This window comes from Gracilinanus agilis, chromosome 2, assembly GCF_016433145.1.
Source record: "Gracilinanus agilis isolate LMUSP501 chromosome 2, AgileGrace, whole genome shotgun sequence".
Lineage (NCBI taxonomy): Eukaryota > Metazoa > Chordata > Mammalia > Didelphimorphia > Didelphidae > Gracilinanus > Gracilinanus agilis.
In genome coordinates, this window is record NC_058131.1 from 451,955,045 (window position 1) to 451,976,659 (window position 21,615).

At 36.7% G+C, this 21,615-nt stretch overlaps 1 protein-coding gene across 1 annotated transcript; it reads right to left on the reverse strand.

Annotated features, from left to right (window-relative positions):
* Positions 1–4,904: 4,904 nt before the first annotated feature.
* VCPKMT (valosin containing protein lysine methyltransferase) lies at positions 4,905–15,045 on the reverse strand. Its single transcript, XM_044661969.1, has 6 exons — positions 14,272–15,045; positions 13,753–13,863; positions 13,293–13,365; positions 12,318–12,437; positions 7,458–7,560; positions 4,905–5,582 (listed from the first exon to the last, which is right to left on the reverse strand). The coding sequence occupies exons 1-6, from the start codon at positions 14,523–14,525 to the stop codon at positions 5,566–5,568; spliced, it is 678 nt and encodes a 225-aa protein (XP_044517904.1). The 5' UTR covers positions 14,526–15,045; the 3' UTR covers positions 4,905–5,565.
* Positions 15,046–21,615: the final 6,570 nt, after the last annotated feature.

Here is a 21,615-nt window from a genome sequence, read left to right on the forward strand (position 1 = left end):
CTGCCAAAACATTGTATCTTTTATATTCTCTTATCCTCTGGACATGCTTGGTCTCATTCTTCTAATTTTTTTACAATTTGTTCTTTAACATTTAGGTTGGGTTTCCATTTTGTGCTTATTGTGGTATCTGGTATAAGAACTTAATTTCTGCCAAAGTGCAAAGTAGTTTAACTAGCAGCTCTTATCAAGAAAAGTCTTTCTCTTGGTATTTTGTTCTCTGGTTTATCAAACACAAGACTACTATTTTAGATTGGTTGCTTCTGTTTTCTAATCAGAAAAGTGCTTTTTATAATTACTGTTTTATATTGTATTTTGAGAGGGCAATACTATACTCCTTTCATTCATGTTTTTTCCCTTGAGATTGCAGGTCTTTGTTTTTCAAAATGAATTTTATTATTTAATTCTATATAGCATTTCCTTGGTAATTTGGACCAAATGAGGAAACTGATTTAGGTAGAGTTGTCCTTTATATTATACCAAAGTAACTATACATTTTGGGGTACTTCTCCAACTTATACTAATGGCTGCTGCTGAACCCCTCACTAACTAAGGCCCTCTATGATAGTGCACATTTCTAATTTACAATGACAACATGAAAGTTATCCTTTCCCACATACGCCTCGGCAAAAGAAAAACATGTAACAAATAAGTTCCTCCACCCAGTTAGGAATGACAAAAAGGCAGCTAAAATCCTTCACAGGATGAGAATGAACACCAAAGAAGCCAATGCAAAGTTCTACTGAATAGGCCTGAAGCCCAAAAGCTTTGAAAAGCTTTGAGCCACTCTCAGGAACACAAGAGTAAAAAGAAGAAATCAATGAATGCAGTGAAGAAATAGTATGGCTTAAGAGATAATCCCAAACAAGAGAGTAATTTGTGAAAAGTACAAATAGAACTTCAAAGAAAAACTGGACCAGTCACAAGAGTTATAAGAATGACTGGAAAAAACAAGAGCATCAAAAAAGGGAATTGGAATTGGAAATAAGGATTCTGGAGGGGAACAATAATACTAAAGTAACAAACTCACTAAAAAAATAAAATGTAGCAATCAGAATTCTGGACTCCATGAGACAAAGAAAAATATTAGAAAATACAAAAAAGAAAATATAAAATGCCTACTCTCTAAAACAACTGACCTACAAAAAAAAAAAGGTGAAGGAGAGAATTTAACAATTGTTGGACTCCCTAAATATCATGACTGAACAAAAAACTTAAGATATTATATTGTAAGTGTAACACAAGAAACCTCAAAAGTAAACCACTCACATCTATTAAGAAACCCCAAACTGAAAACATTCAGAAATGTCATAGCTAAATTCATGAGCTTTCAAGTCAAAGAAAAAATAGTGGCTAAAAAGAGTACAAACATCAAGGAAACAAAGGGTCATAAAACTGTTACAACTCTGATGAAAGAGATAAAGTTTTGGAAGATTATATCTCAAAAGGCATGACAAGGGGGCAGCTGGGTAGCTCAGTGGATTGAGTCAGGCCTAGAGACAGGAGGTCCTAGGTTCAAATCCAGTCTCAGACACTTCCCAGCTGTGTGACCCTGGGCAAGTCACTTGACCCCCATTGCCCACCCTTACCACTCTTCCACCTAGGAGCCAATACACAAGAAGTTAAGGGTTTAAAAAAAAAGGCGTGACAAAAGTTTACTACCAAGAATAGCTTACCACATGAAATAAGGTATATACCCTACAGTGGGGAAAATGGGCCTTTAATGGTATAGTGAACTTTCAAACATTTCTGATGAATAGTTCTGAATGGTGTTGGAACACTGAAATGCAAATACTTAAGAAAAATCTGGTAAGGTCAATATATTTGACCAAGTGGAGAGGGCTAAATGAAATACTTACATTCTAATAAAGGAAGAGACAAGGATCACAGAGGAAATTAAACATACAAACGCAGGGTCTGAATGTGCTATTTTTTGGTTAGGGTTTTTTTTTTTAATTGTTTGAGAGGAAAGAAAAAGTAAGAGAAAATAATATACTAGAGATCTTAAGAAAGGGTAAGAACTTATTTCACATAATTAGGATACTACAGAAGAATACATACAAATAGAGGAAGGGATGGGAAAAACAAACACCTCATTTCTCACTCTTATCAGATCTAAACAAAACAGGACTGGAAAAAGAAATAAACACAGAATTTGGTGTGGAATCATATTAAATGCAATAAAGAAGCAACTGGGAAAAGGGAAAGTGGAGAATGGGATGGAAGATGGAAAGATCTGAGGAACGAACAGTCACAAGCAAAACAACTTCAATTTTGGACAGTAGATTGCATAGAGGAGTTGGGTTTAAAAAAAAAGTATACAAACCAGAAATCAGGGTTGAAGAGAGGAGAAACAGAAGAGTACAAATGAATCTCTTCAATTATACAATACCAGGATTGATTAGATTTGTTCTATTGCTACTGTAGAGATAGAATTATAAACAGATTTGTCATATGCTCTCTGTATAGCTTTTTCAAAGAATAAAAGGGGGGGGAAGTATAATAGGCTATAATAGAAATGCATAATTAACTTTTATAAATACGAATGGAATAATATGGAATCACCCATTAAATGTAGGGTACCAAATGGATTAGAAAAGCAGAATCCCACTATATGTACAAGAAACACACTTAAAACAAAGGTTTACACAGTTAAAATGAGGGTCAGGAAAAGAATCTAATGTTTCACGTGAATTTAAAAAAGCAGAGGTGGCAATCATTATCTCAGACAGGATAATAGTAAAAAGAGACATATTAAAAAAGATGATAAGGGAAATTACATTATGCTTAATGGAATTGTGAAAAATGAAATATATCTTTGTACCAGTATTTAGGTACTTAAAATTTAACCAAATTTCAAGGCAAAAGATGGTAAAACTATAAGAGCTTTGGAAACATGTTCATTTCATAACAAATCTAACAAAAAGAATAAACAAGAAGATGAAGACATGAATAGAATTCTAGTAAAGTTAGTACTGTTGCAGGAGGTTTAGCAGTTATCAGATCGCAAATGAAATCATAATCATTAAAATTATTTTGCATTAGTTAAAAAATAGGAAAGTTGATCAGTGTAATGGGTAAGAAACACAAAACCCAGAAGCAATCAAACATAGTAACGTAGGGTTCTTTAAACCCCAATACATCAAGCAGTAGGATAAAATCTCACCATTCAATAACTGCAGGCAAATCTGAAGAGTAGAAATTAGGTTTAGTTTTGGGGGAATGGTGGGCCAGGCCTATAGTTGGGAAGACCTAGTTTCAAATTTGTCCTAGCTGTGTGACCCTGGGGAAGTCATTTAATCCCAATTGCCTATCCCTTACCACTCTTCTGCCTCAGAACTGATATTGAGCATCAATTCTAAGACAAGAAGTAAAGGTTTAAAAAAAGAGTTTAGAGTTAGGTTTCAAACCATATGGCAATATTAATTGCCATATGGACCCAACATATAAAAGATGCATCATAAATAAAGAGCAGGGAAGGGGCTACCTTTTGAAACTATGGACAGATGAGTTCTTGAGCTAACAAAATATAGGGAGGCTCACAGATAAAATGAACATGATTACATAAAATTGAAAGTTTTATATAAGAAAAACAATGCAGTTAGAATGAAAAGAGAAATTGCTAACCTTTGTGGCAAATATCTCAGAAAAAAACTCTGATAGCCATCATATTATATGGAATTGATTTCAATATATAAGAATAAACATTACTGTCCAATAGAAAAATGGACACGTATGAACAGGCAGTCCTTATGGGAAGATAGCAAACTTTCAACCAAGTGAAAAAATGTTCTAACTCATTAATAAAAGAAAAACAAATGAAAAATGAGGTTCTACTTTACACTTATCAGAATTGCAAAGAACCAAAAATAACAGTAGTTGTAGTGATACTATAGAAGTCACTAAACTATATCTACCCTTTGACTTAGTGATACCAATATTAGACATATGCGTGTAGAGAGGATAAATAAGGATGCACACATACAAAAACATTTATAGTAGCACCTCCTCTTATAACAAAGAACTAGAAACAAAGTCGAGTATCTATACATCAGGGAATGGCTAACTTATGGCATATGAATGTAATGAAATATTATGCTGTAAAAAATGGTAAAAGGGATGGATTCAGAGAAAACCGGAAAGACTTGTATGAACTGATACATAATGAAATGAGCAGCATCAGAACAATTTATAGAACTGCATACAACTTTACACTGTAAAGGAAAACATCTTTGGCAGAATTAAGAATTATGATAAATGAAAAGACCAATTCAAATGCTTCAATCCTCTTGGCAGAGGAAGCAAAGCCATAGAATGAGGCATATGCTATAAGCCACAGTATACCAATTTATCTTGCATTAGTAGAATTATTACAAAGGTTTTTCAAATTTAATTTAATTTGGGGGGAAGGAAGGTGTAGTGAAAACAAAAAAAGTCAATGAAGAGTCAATGAAACATTGAATTTGTTTAATTATTTTAATAAGCAGGGGGATGGAAAGGTAGTGATAACCTAAAAAAGAATTTAACTTAAAAGAATATTAATGAAACACTGAAAAAAATAAACAAAATAAAGAAGAAACTTCAGATATAGACACAGACATGTAGGATAGTGTTGGAACTACCATGTTATACAGTTTTTAAAAAATATCTACATAACCGAGTTTCACAATGTCATAAATAATTCTGTTTTTCCTTTTTTGGACAAGGAAATGTTCATATTTCTCACATTTATAACAATTTTTTTTTAAAAAACAAATGAGGGGCAGCTGGGTAGCTCAGTGGAATGAGAGCCAGGCCTAGAGACAGGAGGTCCTAGGTTCAGATCCCACCTCAGACACTTCCCAGCTGTGTGACCCTGGGCAAGTCACTTGACCCCCATTGCCTACCCTTACCAATCTTCCACCAAGGAACTAATACACAGAAGTTAAGGGTTAAAAAAAAAACAAAAAACAAAAAACAAATGAGAACCTGCTCAGTTTGTCTTCAAACCATGGGACATTTTAAAGTATTAAACCTATCTTAAAATATAATCAAAAAGGAAATATATGTAAAACAAAGACTGCTAACAAAGGGACAAAACTAAAACCCATGAGATCCTTTCGAATTTATCTAAATTGAAAGCAATTTACAGCTGTGAGGCTCAAAAACTGTCCATTCAAGAAATAAAATCGATGTTCTTCAAATTCTTGAAAGAATGCCAAGTTATTATTTTAGCAGACTTCCAGTCTCAGCATTTTTTTCCCAACACATGATCCACCACTAAATGGTCTTTAAAACAGAATTTCATGTTGGGTCAAACAACAACTTTGGTTACATGTCAGTCTCATCCAACATGCAGGGAATCTACTACTTTTAGGAAGGCTGGCAGGTCACCTTGGGGGACTTTTAGTAGAATTCATTTATGAATTCAGAGTAGCACCCATCTTTCTATTTCTCTTATTCAAATCCAGTGTCTTCAATAAGCCATGATTATGTGAGGAAAACTTTTTTCATGCTATCCTCATAAGCCCAAATCACATGTTTAGCTTATTCTAGTTGTTGCAAACTTGGAAAAAATGATGAAAGGTTTCAAAGCTGTAATTTCTCTATAAGAAAGGGGAAAGAGATAAAAAAATTTAAGTTCCAAGCCTTTAGCTACAAAAAACAAAACAAAACAAAAACCTGTAAAAACTACATTATCTAAATCCACATTTAATAACATTATCCCCTTTTCTTAATAGTCATTTTCTTCACATTACTATAGAGCAACATTCTATTATGATGTTGTTATTCAATCATGTCCAAATCTTTGTGACACTGTGGACCATAGCAGGTCAACAATGTCTATGGAGTTTTCTTGGCAAAGATACTAAAGTGATTTGCCACTTCCTTCTCCAGGGGATTAAGGCATACAGAAGTTAAATGACTTGCCCAGAGTCTCACAGCTAAAGTGTTTAAGCCATCTAGCTGCTTCCAAATAATTACACTGTATTTTGTCTGGTATAAACTTTTGTTTTATACCTTATAATCTTATATAACTCTCAATCAACCTCACTGACAAAGGTAATATAGATAATATAAACAACACTTCATATTTGATTTTGGAATGCATTTTTGAGCAAAAGAGTTGCCACTTGAATTATGTTTTACTTAGCCTACTTAAATTCACTTGGCATAGGTGCTTTTTATTTGTTGAACTGTCCGCAAATCAACTGAAAGTGACAGCTAAGAAGCACATATAATGATAGAAATCATCAATTCAAGATTAAAAAGTTTTCCCAGAATAACTTAAGGGTAGTAAGCAAAAGCTGACTACATCTTAAAAAAATGTTAAAAAATGGTTCAATCTTTGCTTCAAACCCCTGACTAGAGATTTTCAAGCCTTTCATCCATGAGTGGCACAAGTGGGACTAAGCAAAAATAGTATCACTAAGACTTAATGAGGAAGACTAAAGCCACATAAAAGTTTAGGATCCTCTTGATAATAGGCTCCTGATATTTCTTTTAGTACTATAAAGTGCTTAATGTTAAATCCATCCAAATACAAAAAAAAGAAAAAGATGGTGAATAGTCATTAAAATTGCCTCAAACTTTCAAATTGGGGAAAAAAAGTTACAAGGAAAGGCTGACATTTTATATATGGTATTACTAGGAAACTATTTTTTCCAAGACTATTGTTTATGGGGGAATTTTACAAATATTTTAAGTTATCCACATCTTATGTCTTTTTGTAGTCATACTCTTACTCCTTTACAGTTTTTACAAAAAGCAAATGTTCTATGTTTACTAAAGTCAAAATTCAATTGACATCTAGTCATTTTGTTAAAACATGCTAATAGTTCAGAAAAATGGGAATTACTATTATTCCAAAGACCAAGCAAGAATCCTAGGAGAGAAATAGAGATTTTCTTTTCTAAGATTTTGAAAGTAACAACAACAGGCTACTTATAATCTTCAATTATAATCCTTCGTTTCCTATAGCAGCTTATATGTTAGGCAAGAAAATGGCTGCTGAACAATTCTCACTATATCCTATGTAAAATAGTTCTCTTAGTTGCCAAGCAAATGAGGTTTGACTAAATTAACATATAAGAAAGGGGCAAGCTGGGTAGCTCAGTAGATTGAGAGCCAGGCCCAGAAATAGGAGGTTCAGGGTTCAAATCTGGCCTGAGATACTTCCTATGTGTGATGTGTGACCCTGGGCAAGTCACTTGACCCCCCCATTGCCTAGCCCTTACCACTCTTCCACCTTAGAACCAATACATAGTATTGGTTCTAAGGCGGAAGGTAAGGGTTTAAAAAAAGGGGGGGCAGGGGGGCAGCTAAACGGTTCAGTGGATAGAGAGCCAGGCCTGGAATGAGAGGACTTGGGTTCAAATCAGCCCTCAAACACTTCCTATCTGTGTGACCCTGGACATATCACTTAACCCCTATTACTGATTCTAAGATGGAAGGTAAGGTTGTTGTTTTTTTTAAGTTACCATTTTTTTTCCTGATATATAAAATATGAATATCTTCACTCCGATATTCTTCATCATGTTTCTCCAAAGGAATCTTTTCCAAGTCAAAATCCAACTGGAGGAGCTATTATAGAAAAACAAATATTTTAAAATTGTAACTTCAAGAAAGTCCATTAACTTTATCTTTACATTACAGAAAAAGCATTAAAATTAAACATTTCTATATACCTAAAATCATAAATAATAAAGAGTCCAAAGGGACCTAAAGATAGTCTAAAGGAATGGTTCTCTCTCATAAAGGGAGCTTGATCTTTTAGTTATAAATCACATACACATAGATTCCTCATGAGTTCTTAGTTGCATTTTGCTTAATTCTCATCTAATATACAAGACTGAAGGAATGGAATATGCACTCCTTCAGCTTATATAGGAAGCCAGTCTCTTTAAATCCTAAACAAATAAAGATCTAGAGAAAAGAGTCATAAGGACCTCTTCCCAATAAGGGATTATTATTCATCCTGCATAATAGAACTTTACTTATCATTAATGTTAAAAATACATAATCATTACTTACAAAAAAATCACCATAAAAATATTGGCTGCTTACAAACACCAATTTTTGAAAACAAAATAGAGAAATTGTTTGAAGACCCTAAAGAGCTTCCAAATCAAATTAACACACATACTGATATTTGGTTACATTGATACTTGAATGCAAAGTTGGGAATAGGTAAGGATGAGGCAAAAATTTTTGGAAAGCAGAGTTCATGAAAAAAAGTAATAATAGAGACCAATAACTTGTAAATTACATAGTCTCAATGCCTTTATATTACCAAGACTTTCTTGGGGAAAAAAAAGGGGGGGTGGGGATAAGCTTTGAACATGGCACATATTAAATAACATCATAGAGAAACATCAAATGAGTTAACATAGAAAGCACTTTGCAAACTTTAAAGCACTATATAAGTGTTAGCTATAATTATTAAATATATTTTAGCAGGAAGGATAAGATCTTTTATTGATGCAGAAGCTATCTCTGAATTGGCTATGTGCAGTCAGATCAATATGTCAAGAGTTAAAAATCAAGATTAGTAAAAACAGAATGAGAAAAAGACACTGTATATGAGTAAAACATCCTGACCCTGAATTAAAGTTACTAAAAATAAAAAATGGGAAATGGACAACAGAAATGGCATCAACAGCTAATACAATAACTTCACTTAGAAATTAACTCCCAAAATGAAGAGTCCAAAAGAATCCAGAATGCACTTTAGCAAATATCTGCCTTACTTGCCAAATACAAAGATGGCTGCCAAAGGCAAAACCAGGTTAAAGAAAGCTTGGGAAGATATCTAATTAACAAAGTCATCACAAAGGCTTCGAAGATAAAAATAGGATTATTCCAAAGAAGAGAAAACATAGGATTTGAAAAAATCATTTTAATAGATTGTTTTCTCCAACAAGAATAATGGAACTAACACATATGAACCTTAAAGAACCACTTCATCTATTAGTGATGATAGAAATGACTCTAAAGAAATGAGTCAGAAAAAGGAACCAGATCCGATTAAGTATATAAAGAGCAGATCTGTGGTAGGAGTAATATGACAGAGGGGATGCTAAAGAACTGAAAAACAAGGTATGTGAAGAAGAAGAAACTACAAAGATATGGGGAAAAATTCTTGGCCCTTATTAAATACTGAAAAAAGTGGCCAAAAGAACATCAACCTCTCTGCTCTCCCCTCTATAAAGATTCTTTCTGAATTCTCTTACACATAAATCAAGGACATTCTTAATGATGGTATTTAAGGGCATTACCAGAAATGTCCTGCCAGCTTCCAAAGAATTTTGTGTAGTAGCTTCACATTTGAGTAATATAAGTGGTTTAAATGCTTCCATTCAGCCATGTGTCACCCAGGACTTAAGGGCATAGATGTTTAAGGAATGACAAAACAATCCCCTTATTGACTGCTGAGCAAAAAGAGCCAATGACTTATGAGGCACCTTTAAGAGAGTAAATAATCCTCAGTTTCTCTCTTCTCTCCCAAGCTGCAGACAGTATCGGGACTATTCAAGTTTATCTATGAAGGAATAGGGGAAGACCACCTTTTGTCCTCGCTTCAGCAGTCTGCCAACCATTCCCACGTGGTAGCTAATGCAGGGCAAGTCTCAAATAGCCAAGCTTGAGAATGGGTCTCCAGTTTGCCCTTTCTGCTTTATGTTTCTTTGACTTATCACAGGTGACTGAACAATGATCACAAAACCTACAGGTCCAACATTGAAAGCAACCTCCTGAATTTGAAATGTTAAGAGATCCTGGTTTCACTGGTTGAGGACTAACTGGTGGCAAAGGGAATTTAGGATTTAGAAATTTAGAATTTAGCTACCAACAAGAGGATAAGCTCAACAACAAAGCAAAATTAAATGTAAAATACCTAATCGGCAGTCCCATAAACACCTTCATGTTCTGATATTCAAGTCCTGACTTCATAGAAAGTACAACAATAGTTAATACTGATGCTTGTTTAAATTATTGTCAGTTTGCTTGTGAATTACTTCCTCTAAGAAACTATGAGTATCATACAGAGGTCAATACATATGCATATGCCAAAGAGCGCTAAAAGATTGCCTGCCCTTTGATCCAGCCATACCATTGCTGGGTTTGTACCCCAAAGAGATCATAGGGAAAAAGACTTGTACAAAAATATTTATAGCTGCGCTCTTTGTGGTGACAAAAAACTAGAAAACAAGGGGATGCCCTTCAACTGGGGAATGGCTGAACAAATTGTGGTATATGCTAGTGATGGAATTCTATTGTGCTCAAAGGAATAATAAACTGGAGGAATTCCATGTGAACTGGAAAGATCTCCAGGAATTGATGCAGAGTGAAAGGAGCAGAACCAGGAGAACCTTATACACAGAGACTGATACACTGTGGTAAAATCTAATGTAATGGACTTCTATACTAGCAGCATTACAACGATCCAGGACAATTCTGAGGGATTTATGGAAAAGAAAGCTACCCACATTCAGAGGAAGAACTATAGGAGAGGAAACACAGAAGAAAAACAACTGCTTGAACACATGGGTTGATGCGGACATGATTGGGGAGATAAACTCAAAATGACCACACCAATGCAACTTTCAATAATATGGAAATAGGTCTTGATCGATGACACATGTTAAAACCAGTGGAAATGTGCATCAGCTATGGGGGGGAGGGTGAAGGGGAAAGTAAGAACATGAATCATGTAACCATGGAAAATTCTTCTAAAAAATAAAATAAAAAAAATACATATGCATATAGTGAGTGTCAGTAGGTGGTACACATAACCAATGAGGAACAGAAGCAAAGTCAATCATCAAGGAATTGTTAAGACAGAAAGAAAACAAAAATACTTCACAGGTACTCCTGTTGTTATCTTTAGCAGTATTGGGTGGAATCCCCATGGTGAACTTCCGAGAGAATGGGAAGATATGGGTGGGTTATAATGTGCCCTAGAGAAAATTTCTGAAATGATGAGATACAGATTCATTTGTATATTTAAGTAACTGAATTTTTAAGTCCCTCATACTTGGGAACTACAGAGCAAATTTTCTTGTTTCTTAGGCTAATGCATATTTTAAGTAAATATACAAAGCAAAAGATTCTAGGAGGGTGTATCCAGGGGCAGAGGCAGGAAACATATCTGAGCATTACGTATTTCTGGTCACCTATAAAAAATCCTTTTCCATTGTGGCATGAAGCTGAATGACCCCGTGCTCTTGAAGACTATGCAAAATGGTCATGAGCTCTGGCAGGTCCTACTGAGCTAGAAAGGCTTATAATGACATTAAGACCCAGAAAAGAGGACTGGGCCCAAATTTTTAAAAGGCTTAGGGAGTGGACAGAACAACTTACTAAACTTTTTCACAAGGTGTTTGGGGTCATAATTTGTGTTTGTGGCATACACATGGATGAATTCATACATCATCAAATTATTTTTCAATTACATAACAATTTCAGTGTTTAACATTCATATATACAAGTTAAGTACTACTTTTAGAAAAGTGTAAGAAAAATGTGTTTAAACAGCTGCAGAAATCTGTTCCAGATATGTAGTATAAAGCTCCACTCAAACTCACGTTTTGAACAAAGAATCTATAAAACTTTTTTAAAAAACCAGCAGACAAGTGCCCCCCAGAGGATAAAAGGAGAAACATACTACATATCCTACACAATTTTATAATATTTATTCTTCAGGTGAAGCTAAATGCAGTTTTAATGTTGTTTAAGTCTGACAAAATACCAATTGAGATCACTACTTGAATAGATTTTTCTCTCTCCCTTCATTTTTCTGCCAACAATCCAAACAATTTCCCACCAATAATTTAAAGTTTTATAGATATTAAATTCATTTTAAGGTTATCAATATACTTACCAATCAAGTATAGACCAAATAAATCAATTTTATTTTTACACAAGAGGATATCAAGAAATTTATTTTTTGAAAAGAAAAAGTAGCCCCATTTTTCAGTCAAGGAATCCAAGACAAAGATTATAAGGACATTCACAATAATAATAATACATTTATATAACATTTTTGGCAAGGCACATTATATAAATTATGTTATTTTAATCTTTTAACAACCTAAACATAAATGCTTTTTAATATCGGATTTATAGATAAGAAAACCCAAGTTCAAATTAAATCACTTGCTGAGGATGAGACTTTGAATTAGATCTTCTTAATTCCAAGCCTAGAGCTTCAAGTCTAGTCGTCACAAATTATTTATGAATATTGAAAATAAAGATCTATTGTTTTGTCCATTTTTTTTCAGAGTTTATCAAGCTTTGAAAATAAATGATAAGACCAATCTATAGTCACTTGCGGTACTTACCTCGAAATACTTTTTCTCTATTTCTGGATTTTTCCCCATAGTTCGTTGTTCATAACAACATATGATGCAGGTCTTAGGCCCACTGAAATCCTTTAAAGTCTTTAACAATGGCTCCAAAGACTGTTTAAAAGAAAATAACATACCAGTTCTAATTACCACAACTGGAAAAATCTATAAGTGAACTGGGTCTTCTTTATAATTCCCAGACTATCCAGTAAAATATTTTATAAACAGCATACATCCAAGTCTTAATTTCTAAATTAGCCTCAGTTTCACTGATTGTAAAAGGAAATTCTAAATGACTGTAGTTAGGGGGTCAAAATGAAAAGAAAGAAAAATTAAAGAAAATTGTTCTGTGACAGAAGTATGGTTTAAAAAACAAAAACATATTTGCTCATATTTCTCCTGACTCTCATCTTTAAAACATAGTACCAAATTTGAGCATTCCCTTAACTTTAATTACAAGTAAGCTCTATGCTTAGTAAGGTAAGGATAAGCTACTTACAAAACATTATCCTATCACTTAAAAGAAAAACATTGCATAACTCTAATAAGTCAAAGAAACTTATTTAGCATCTTTTCACAGAAATTTAGCTCTTGAAATGCCATTTAAAAAAAAATTCTAAATTCGTTCTGAAAAGCCAAAAAAATCTGTAAATCATATTTTTGAAGACACGTTTCAAAATGGATCCATTCCTTATTCAGCCTTGCTACACAACTAGATATTTTTGCTATCTTACAATCCCCCCTGACCTTTCCCTTCCCTGAATTTTCATATAGTTTGTACTAAACAAATAGTTTTGTTTCTCCAACTAGTCTACTGGTTCCATGAAGGATAAGGGCTTGACTTGTAACTCTAGTGACAGTGAGTCCAATAGAGGCTTTAGGAGAACAGGTAGTATACATCTAAAATCTTTTTTTTTAATGCTGTTATATAAAAAGCTCTAATGAACTGGAAACGGGCTTCATGGTTACCTCTTCATAGTATATACAGTCAGCCATCAATATGAAATCAGGTGGAGGGAGATAATCTTTTTTTTCTTCACCCCTTAAAAAAAGACATACATTTATCAAGATTTTTCTAATTTTAAAACTTAGTTTAGAAAACTACATTATTTCCTCAGGAATTAAATTTTTTCAGCACAGATACACTTTATTTTGTTTTTATTTTTTAAAACCCTTACCTTCCATCTTAGAATCAATACTGGGTGTACTGGTTCAAAGGCATTAGAGAGGTAAGGGCTAGGCAATAGGGGTTAAATGACTTGCCCAGGGTCACCCAGCTAGGAAGTGGCTGAGGTAACATTTGAACCTAGGACCTCCCGTCTCTAGGTCTGACACTCAATCCACTGAGCCATCCAGCTGCTTCCACAGATACACTTTAAATAAAGCTACATCTGCACAATTCTTAAACTCAAGTTAAAAGCATACAAACCATTTCAGTACCTTGGCTTGGACAGAACCAGTGATGAGATGCTCGTTCATTTTAATATTTAACTTCAACAAGTCCTGCAGTTCCTCCAGATCTGTGACTATAACATCTGCCCTACAAAAATTGTAGAAACAAATCCATGTGAGTGTATGCGTATATGCCAGTGGGGGAAGGGGGAGGAGGGGAAAAGGAAGTGGATAGGCGAATCGGTGGCAGGAGGCCAAGTCTGGTTCAGGCGGAATTCGCACGCGTTTGCGTAAGGGACAAAAGACCACGTCGGGTCCAGGAAAAGCTTACGTGCGTGTGCGTAGGAAACAGGACGCAGCGCCTAGATAGACCCAGCGAGTCTGGCTGGGTGCAAGGGCGTGGGTAGGGGGCGGGATGCCGCCTCTGGTCTAGATAGAGCGTGCGTGCCCACGTCTGTTAAGTCCCAACCCAGAGGGCCTCGGCCTCCCTCCATCCCTACCCTCTAACCACCCTTCCCCGCTCCACTTGAACCCGCAGCGGGATTACCGCCCTTACCCAAGGGTGGCCGCCATAAGCCCTACAGCGCCGGTGCCAGCTCCCAGCTCCAGGACGGATCTCTGGTGCAGAGCCTGTGTCCCGGGTGCAGCACCGCCCGAAAAGTGCTGCGTCTCCAGGTACTTGGCCAGGACGATGGCGGCGTCCCACACCACACAGCCTACGCTGCCTGAGCCGTACTGTTGGAGTCGCAGCACTGTGCCATCCCGCTTCTCTAGTGGCCGCACAAAGCTGCATAGCCCATCTTCCGCCATTGCCCTCTCAGCTAAAGCCGGCTAACAAGACCAGCACCCTGCAGACTCCCACCTGCCTGCGCCCCTGCGCATGTGCGTAATCTGTCGGTCCTTCGGCTTCCCGCGGAGGGGGAAGGGTTTGTTATCAGAGCTATGAAGCGGAGCCGGGAGAAGTGGTTCTTAATCCTCAGGTGGACAGATTTCTGCAGGTTTTTGAACCTAGATGGAAAAAATGTTGTATTGCCTTCTTCCTTTAGAATGTAAACTCCTTGAGGGCAGGGCCTGTCAATCTTTTTGCTTATGTTTGTTTTTCCAGCACTTAGCATAGTTTCTGGCACATAGTAATAATAATAGCATTTACATAGTGTTTACTATGCGTCAGCCACTTTTTACACAGATTATTTTATTTGATCCTCACAACAATCCTGAGAGGTAGGTGCGTCTGTTATCCCATATTAAAGACGAGAAAACAGAGGCTGGTAGATGTTAAATGACTTTCCAAAGGCTTCACAACTAATAAATGTTTTGAGGTCATATTTGAACTCAAGTCCTTTTGACTCCAGACCTAGGACCCTATCCACTGAACCAGCTGGCTACTTAAATAAATGTTTGTTGACTGACAATATAATTGGCTTCATTTGTAAACCTGTGTGTTTTATTTTGTGTATTTAAAAACATTGTTCTGAGAAGGGGTTCATCTTGGTACACCATGGGCTTCACCTTGAGAGCAGGGACTGTCCTTTGCTACTTTTTCTATCCCCCAGCACTCAGCACAGTGCCTTGCACATAGTAGATGCTTAATAGACATTTATTGATTAGAACCAGATTGCCAGAGGGGTCTGTGAAGCAAAACAGGCTAAGAACCTCTGCACATCCTTGGCCAATCGTCAACTTCCTTCTTAGTGCCAGACCATGTTCTAAGGCCTGGGTATGCAAACACAAACTTGAAAACAGTTCTTATCATTCTAGTCAAGGAGAAATGTATATATTTAAATATATACCTTAACATCAGTAACTACAGCTAGGTACAGGAAAGTTAGCACAATCTCCCTTTCCCTTAAGCCTAAATGTATTTCTTTGAATCTTATGCCCATTTCTCCCTCTTTCACATAATAACTCTTCATGTACTTGGAAGACAGCTCTCATTTGCCTCTAAGCAACTGCATTTCAACAGAATTTTGTATGACAAACTCAAGATTCTTTACCATTCTACTTGCCTTAGACACTCTTCAACTTATGCCCTTCCCAAAATGTAATGCCTATGACTAGTCACATTGTTGAAGATGTGTTCTGTTTAGGGCAGGATACCGCAGGACTATCAACTCCCTGATTCTGGATTCTATGCCGCTAGACAGTTTAAGATAGAATTTTATTTATTTTGTTGCCATATCACATTGCTGTCATTTTAAGCTTAGGAGTTCACTAAAATCCCCAAATCTTTTTCAGATGAACTGTTATCTAGCTATGCTTTCCACCTTGTACTTGTGAAGTTGATTTCTTTGATCAAAATATAAGACTTTATATTTATTTCCATTAAGTTTTGTCTTTTAATTCAATAAGGCTGTCTTGCCTGTCAAAGATTTTTTTATAGGTCCTGATTTTTCACATATGGTACCTATCCATCTTTTGCATCATTTGCAAATCTGACATGGATGCTACATATCCCTTTATCCAAGTCATTGATAAAAATGCTAAGCAGCTTAGTGCCAAGTACAGATCCCTAGGACACTCTATTGGAACTCTCAAGTTAACATAGAACCATTAATGATGACTTCATTCTAACAGTTATGAAACTGTCCAGTTTCATCTAGCCGACATTTCCCCATCTTTTCCACAGGAATATCACAACAAACCATCAAGTAGTTTGCTGAAATCTAGATAAATAATATCTATAGCACTCCCCTGATCTATTAGTAATCTCGTCCTCCCCAAAAGTAAATAAAGCTATTCTGACCTGACATTCTTGAAGCTCCTGATTGCTGCTTCCTTTTCTAGTTGTTCACAGGCCATATATTAAATTACACATTTTAAAGTTGTCTTGGAAAATCAGAACATTTGCCCTTCTCCATTTCTGAGGTACCTTCCCTGTTCTCCATGATTTTTCCAATTACATTGACAGTAAGTAATTCAATAGCCATATTTGCCAATTATTTGAATACCAACAGGTTAAATGGGTGACTTAAGCTATGGCAAATAGATTCTACTAAGTTCACAAACTTGCTTTTATCTTCAACTAACTCCTTCATCTTGTGTATCCAACTAATTGTCATATTTTGTTATTCTTCACATCTTTTAGATTTCTCTTCTTTTCTCCCCTCACCACTAGGCTCTCATCACCTCTCAACTAGACTACTACAATGGCCTCTTAAATAGATATCCTTGCCCCACTACATCTTCCTCACAATTGCCAAAATAATTTTTCCTAAAACAAAGGCCTGACCATGTCTCTCTCCTATGTTTAATTTAAATTAATGTTAACTTTCAGAGGTTTCCTATTACCTTCAAGAACAAGTATAAACTCTTTTTGCAATTTAAAGAAATTCACAAACTTACCCAATTTGCCTTTCCATTATTATGAATTATTCTTTATTTGTACTACACATGACATAGCCCAACTGACCTATCATTTAGTCATTGCAGTTGTGTCTGACTCTGTGACTCCATTTTGGGGTTTTCTTGGCAAAGATACCAGAATGATTTGTCATTACCCTCTCCAGCTCATTTTACAGATGAGGAAATATGAGGCCAACAAGGTTAAATGACTTGCCCAGGATCACATAGCTAGAAGTGTCTGAGGCCATATTTGAACTCATGAAGATGAGTCTTCTTGACTTTAAGCCCTGCACTGTAAACACCAACTTCTCCAAGAAGGTGCTTAATAAATGCTTCCTGATGGATTTGATAAATGCTCTTTGACTACCTCACTTATTTTGGGTATAACTCCCTCAGCCATTTTAGTCCTGACATTTGTAGCCCAAAAGGTCATTCTTCTTGAGAAGGAAAAAAAGAAAATAAGAATGAAGTTTTGCTTTCTGGCTTGTCATCATCATCCCATCCACCCTGAACAAAATTCCTATCCCCTCTTTTCCTCTTCCCCTCAAAATAGTTAAAGCAATAACCCATTTCTGTTGTTGCAAGGTATTCTTGCTAGCATTAGTTCACTCAGGTTTAGCACTGCTGACACTATTATTAACTCTAATAATTATCCTGTTACTTGTCCTTGCTCCCTTATTTTCTATGTATCATTTAAAAATCAAAAGTGATGGATCAGTTTTCTTTGCATCTGCAATGGCCTCTTCAGAAAATTGCCCCCTTTTTTTTTATTATATTCTACTAGGCCCACAGAATTTTATTCTTAGGTTACTCATCCCTCCTATGCTAACTTCCTATGTAGAATTTTAGTCCTATCTATCCTTCCTCTGAACTTTAACAAATGTGCTCTTCCAAAATTTAATTTGTCAAATTATATCCAAATTACCTCTCCCTATGTCCTAAATTCTAGGTTGAAGTGGTCATTTCTTCCTAAAGTTACTGTCCTTTCCATCCCAGTAACTAGGTCTTCCTTACTGGTGAAAATAGGATCCAGAAAATCATTTCTTATTATGAAATTATCACTAATGCAAGTTAAGAATTTATTAGATGATCTGCTTTTGAGAGTGTATGGATAGAATTTGCTCTCCAGGACTTTCTTACCCAGCATCCCATTTCTGTGCTCATGCTGAATGCAAACACTGCCTTGTGTACATATATAGGGAGGATATATTTTGTTGTAACCTCGCCCCTCTCTCTTCTCAGAATGCAGCTGTGGAGACTGGGGGAAGAGCTTGACAGGAAAATTTACTCATATGGTCATACTTATGCTTTTTACTTCTATTTTTTATTTCTTCTGGTTCAAGTGATTACTAATAAATCTTACAAAAAATAATACTTGGAGTTATTGGACATTAATTTAAATCTTACATTGTTGGTGAGCTACAAAAGGGATAGAATCCTTGATCTTCTTTTAAGATAGCCTTTGAGTAAAGATAGGCAGTAGATTATTTTGAGAAATCCGCATTTCTGGCCTGCCATGGCCCTTTTTGCCCTCCCCCTCAGAGGAAATCTCTTCAGAATCTTCCCAGCTCAGGAGACTCGAAGTGGCTTCTCCCCCTGTCCATTTTGGTTTGCAGGATTTAGAGGCAGGTACTTGCTGAGCCTGAAGCTGCTGCCCACCTGCCACATCTTTTGAGTGAGGTGTTTTTCCTGCATGGAAGGTAAAGTATAAATTTCCCTTACATTGTTAACACCTGAGTGCTTGCTGCTGTCTTGGAAGCTCAGGTGTTTCTCTTAAGCAACAATTAGCCTCCTAAAGGCTTTTACCTGAGGAGACGCTTCCACTCTCTTAACTCCCTGCCCATGTGGCAGTAGAAACAAGCGGCTCCCTGGCATTTTTTTTACCCCCTGGGGGAGGGGAAGGAAGGTTATTCTTCCAAACCTCTTAACTTTACTCAGTACATACTAGGGTAGTGCCACCTCTGAACAAGAAATAGAATTGCTACCAATTTAATGATTTGATTTAAAAGCATGGCCCACTCTATGAAAGAACAGTGTATTACCACAGTTTTAGAATGTCTTTTCTTGCTACCATTCCTGGGTGTACTTGTCCTTGCTGTTGTAAGAGGGAAAATTAGGTACTTATAGATATATATTAAAATATGTGGCTTCCAGGCAACAATTCAGGTTGATTCCGTAATTAAATTAGACCCAAGTCATCATCGGGTTGAGGAGTTTATTTCCAATCTGGTAGGTAAAAAGTAGGAATAAAGAGAAAGGGAGAGGCTAGTCCAGGCCAAAGGCCTGGATGGAGAGAGAAGAAGGTTATAAAGCTTAATAAATGAAGCTGTAAGCCACAAGGCTCAACAGCCAGATAGGCAGAGTTTAGAATTGGCCAGCTAGGCCAAGGAAGTCAGCCTAATTTACCCACGTGACAATATAGAGTGTAAGCTCTGTGGTCTCAGGAGATGCTTCTGCTCCCAGTTCGAGACGGCAACTGCCCCCACAGGAAGTTCACTAACTTACTTAAAGAGATAGTGTCTTTCATCACTTCCTGTGGTCCACCTCTAATTCAAATGGACAAATGGCAGTTTCTACATTGATTTGGACTGCCCAAAAGGCAGTCCCTTATTCTTGATTTGTTACTTATTGTCATGTGTGGGTAACTCATCTCCCCTCCCCACTAAGGGAGGTTAGGATTACATCATTAGCACGCCTAGGATGGGTAGATTTTTGACTATTAATGGGATTGAGCAAATTCTATTTACACACGGTTAACTTGAGTAATCTCACGATTCAGAAGAGAGATTCATCCCCCTTACTATTTAAGCATGCCCAGCCTCTGAAACACATCCCATATGGGATTCATCCACACTATGCTAGTGCGAAAATCCCCCTCAGTATGGAGAACCCCAGAAATGTGATCAAAGGAATCTAGATGGATAATGATACTCAGGAGGGGAAGGAACCTCAGTGAGTCTAGAGGTGAATTTTAAGCCTTTTCAGATTCCATTGTCTTATTGATGTTAACTGTTTCAGTTTGTTCCCCTCCAAATAGTGAAGAAGTCTCTAGAACACAGCTATCGGAATTGTAAAAAAGGACTCTTGGATTGATTGCTCACATGTAAAACCTTCTATTGACACTGAGTTGTCATGCTTATTATATTTGCTGATTGTTTGCTTTAAAATTCAATTTTGTTTCTGTTACACTGTTTTCATTTGTACCATCCTACTATCTTTATTTGTATTGCCCTATGACTGGACTTGAGAAAATACCATTATAAAAGTCCATAAACAATTTAGACAAACCCTTTTCTGTGGCAAAACCATACGTCCTTGTGGATGCTGGGTTTGTCACCAGATCCATAGAAGTCACATGTTGCCTTAATGGCCTTTTGTTCCTTTTTGCCTTTGCTAATTGTCACATAGATGATGATGAATGGACTCCATCAAACCAGTTACAACCTGTATACAACCTTTAGAGAATTTAATGAGCTAAAAATCTCAATTGATTTTAAGGAGTCTTCAGAAATGATTTTTCAGATATCTAGTAGCACCACTAACTCTGATCATTTGACTTGTTTGTAACAAGAGGTAAGGATCCATTTAGTAGTTGAAGTGAAGTGCAGGGGGGCAGCTGGGTAGCTCAGTGGATTGAGAGTCATTTTTATTTTTTTTATTAAATTTTTATTTTGAATTTTTTCCCCTAGTTACATATTTGATGTTCTTTCCCTCTCCCCCAACCCTCCTAACTCCCCCGCCTCTTAGCCAACACAATTCCACTGGGTTTTACATGTATCAAGATTAGATTAATTAGATCAAGACCTAATTCCATATTATTTATAGTTGGACTAGAGTTATCATTTAGTGTCTACATTCCCAATAATATCCCCATCAGCCCATGTGTTCAAACAGTTGTTTTTCTTCTGTGTTTCTCCTCCCACAGTTCTTCTTCTTTCAGGCCATTTTAAATGAGTCTCTGAACAGATTTTCCCAAGCATTGTCTTTAATTCTCTATTAACCCTCTCTACCTGTCCAGAACTCTGAGGATGGCAAGGCATATGAAACCTGACTGTTATTCCCAAATTTAAGACCCCAGTAAGCCAAAGAACGCAAGTGAACTCTGAGCACCGGAGCAGAGAGGGGACGCTGGGGGCAGAGCGCAGGCTGAGCAGAGCACAGGCACGGGCAGAGGCGTGGGTGGAGGCAGACACAGCCAGGAACTAAAGCTCTGAAAACCTGAGTGGGGAACCAGTGCAGACGGGTATACGACTGTGGAAGCAGCGCCCTGAGACTTGTAAAGGAACCTCCTGCAGAGGATCAAGTAAGGGGGTTCACCAGGGGGCTTGACCTTGGAAAAAACCAGAACTCAGACCTCAGGAGCCAATAGACCGCGGACAGACACTGAGCGCGAGGATAAACCTGAGAAGCTGCTGGGCTAATGATGGCTACCCAGACTCAGGAAACTCAGAAGAGAAAGAATAACAACAAGAAAAAGAAGCCTTTGACACTCGACAACTTTTACACAGAGAAAATCCAGACAACCGAGCAAACAGAGGAGGAGAACAAACAAGCATCC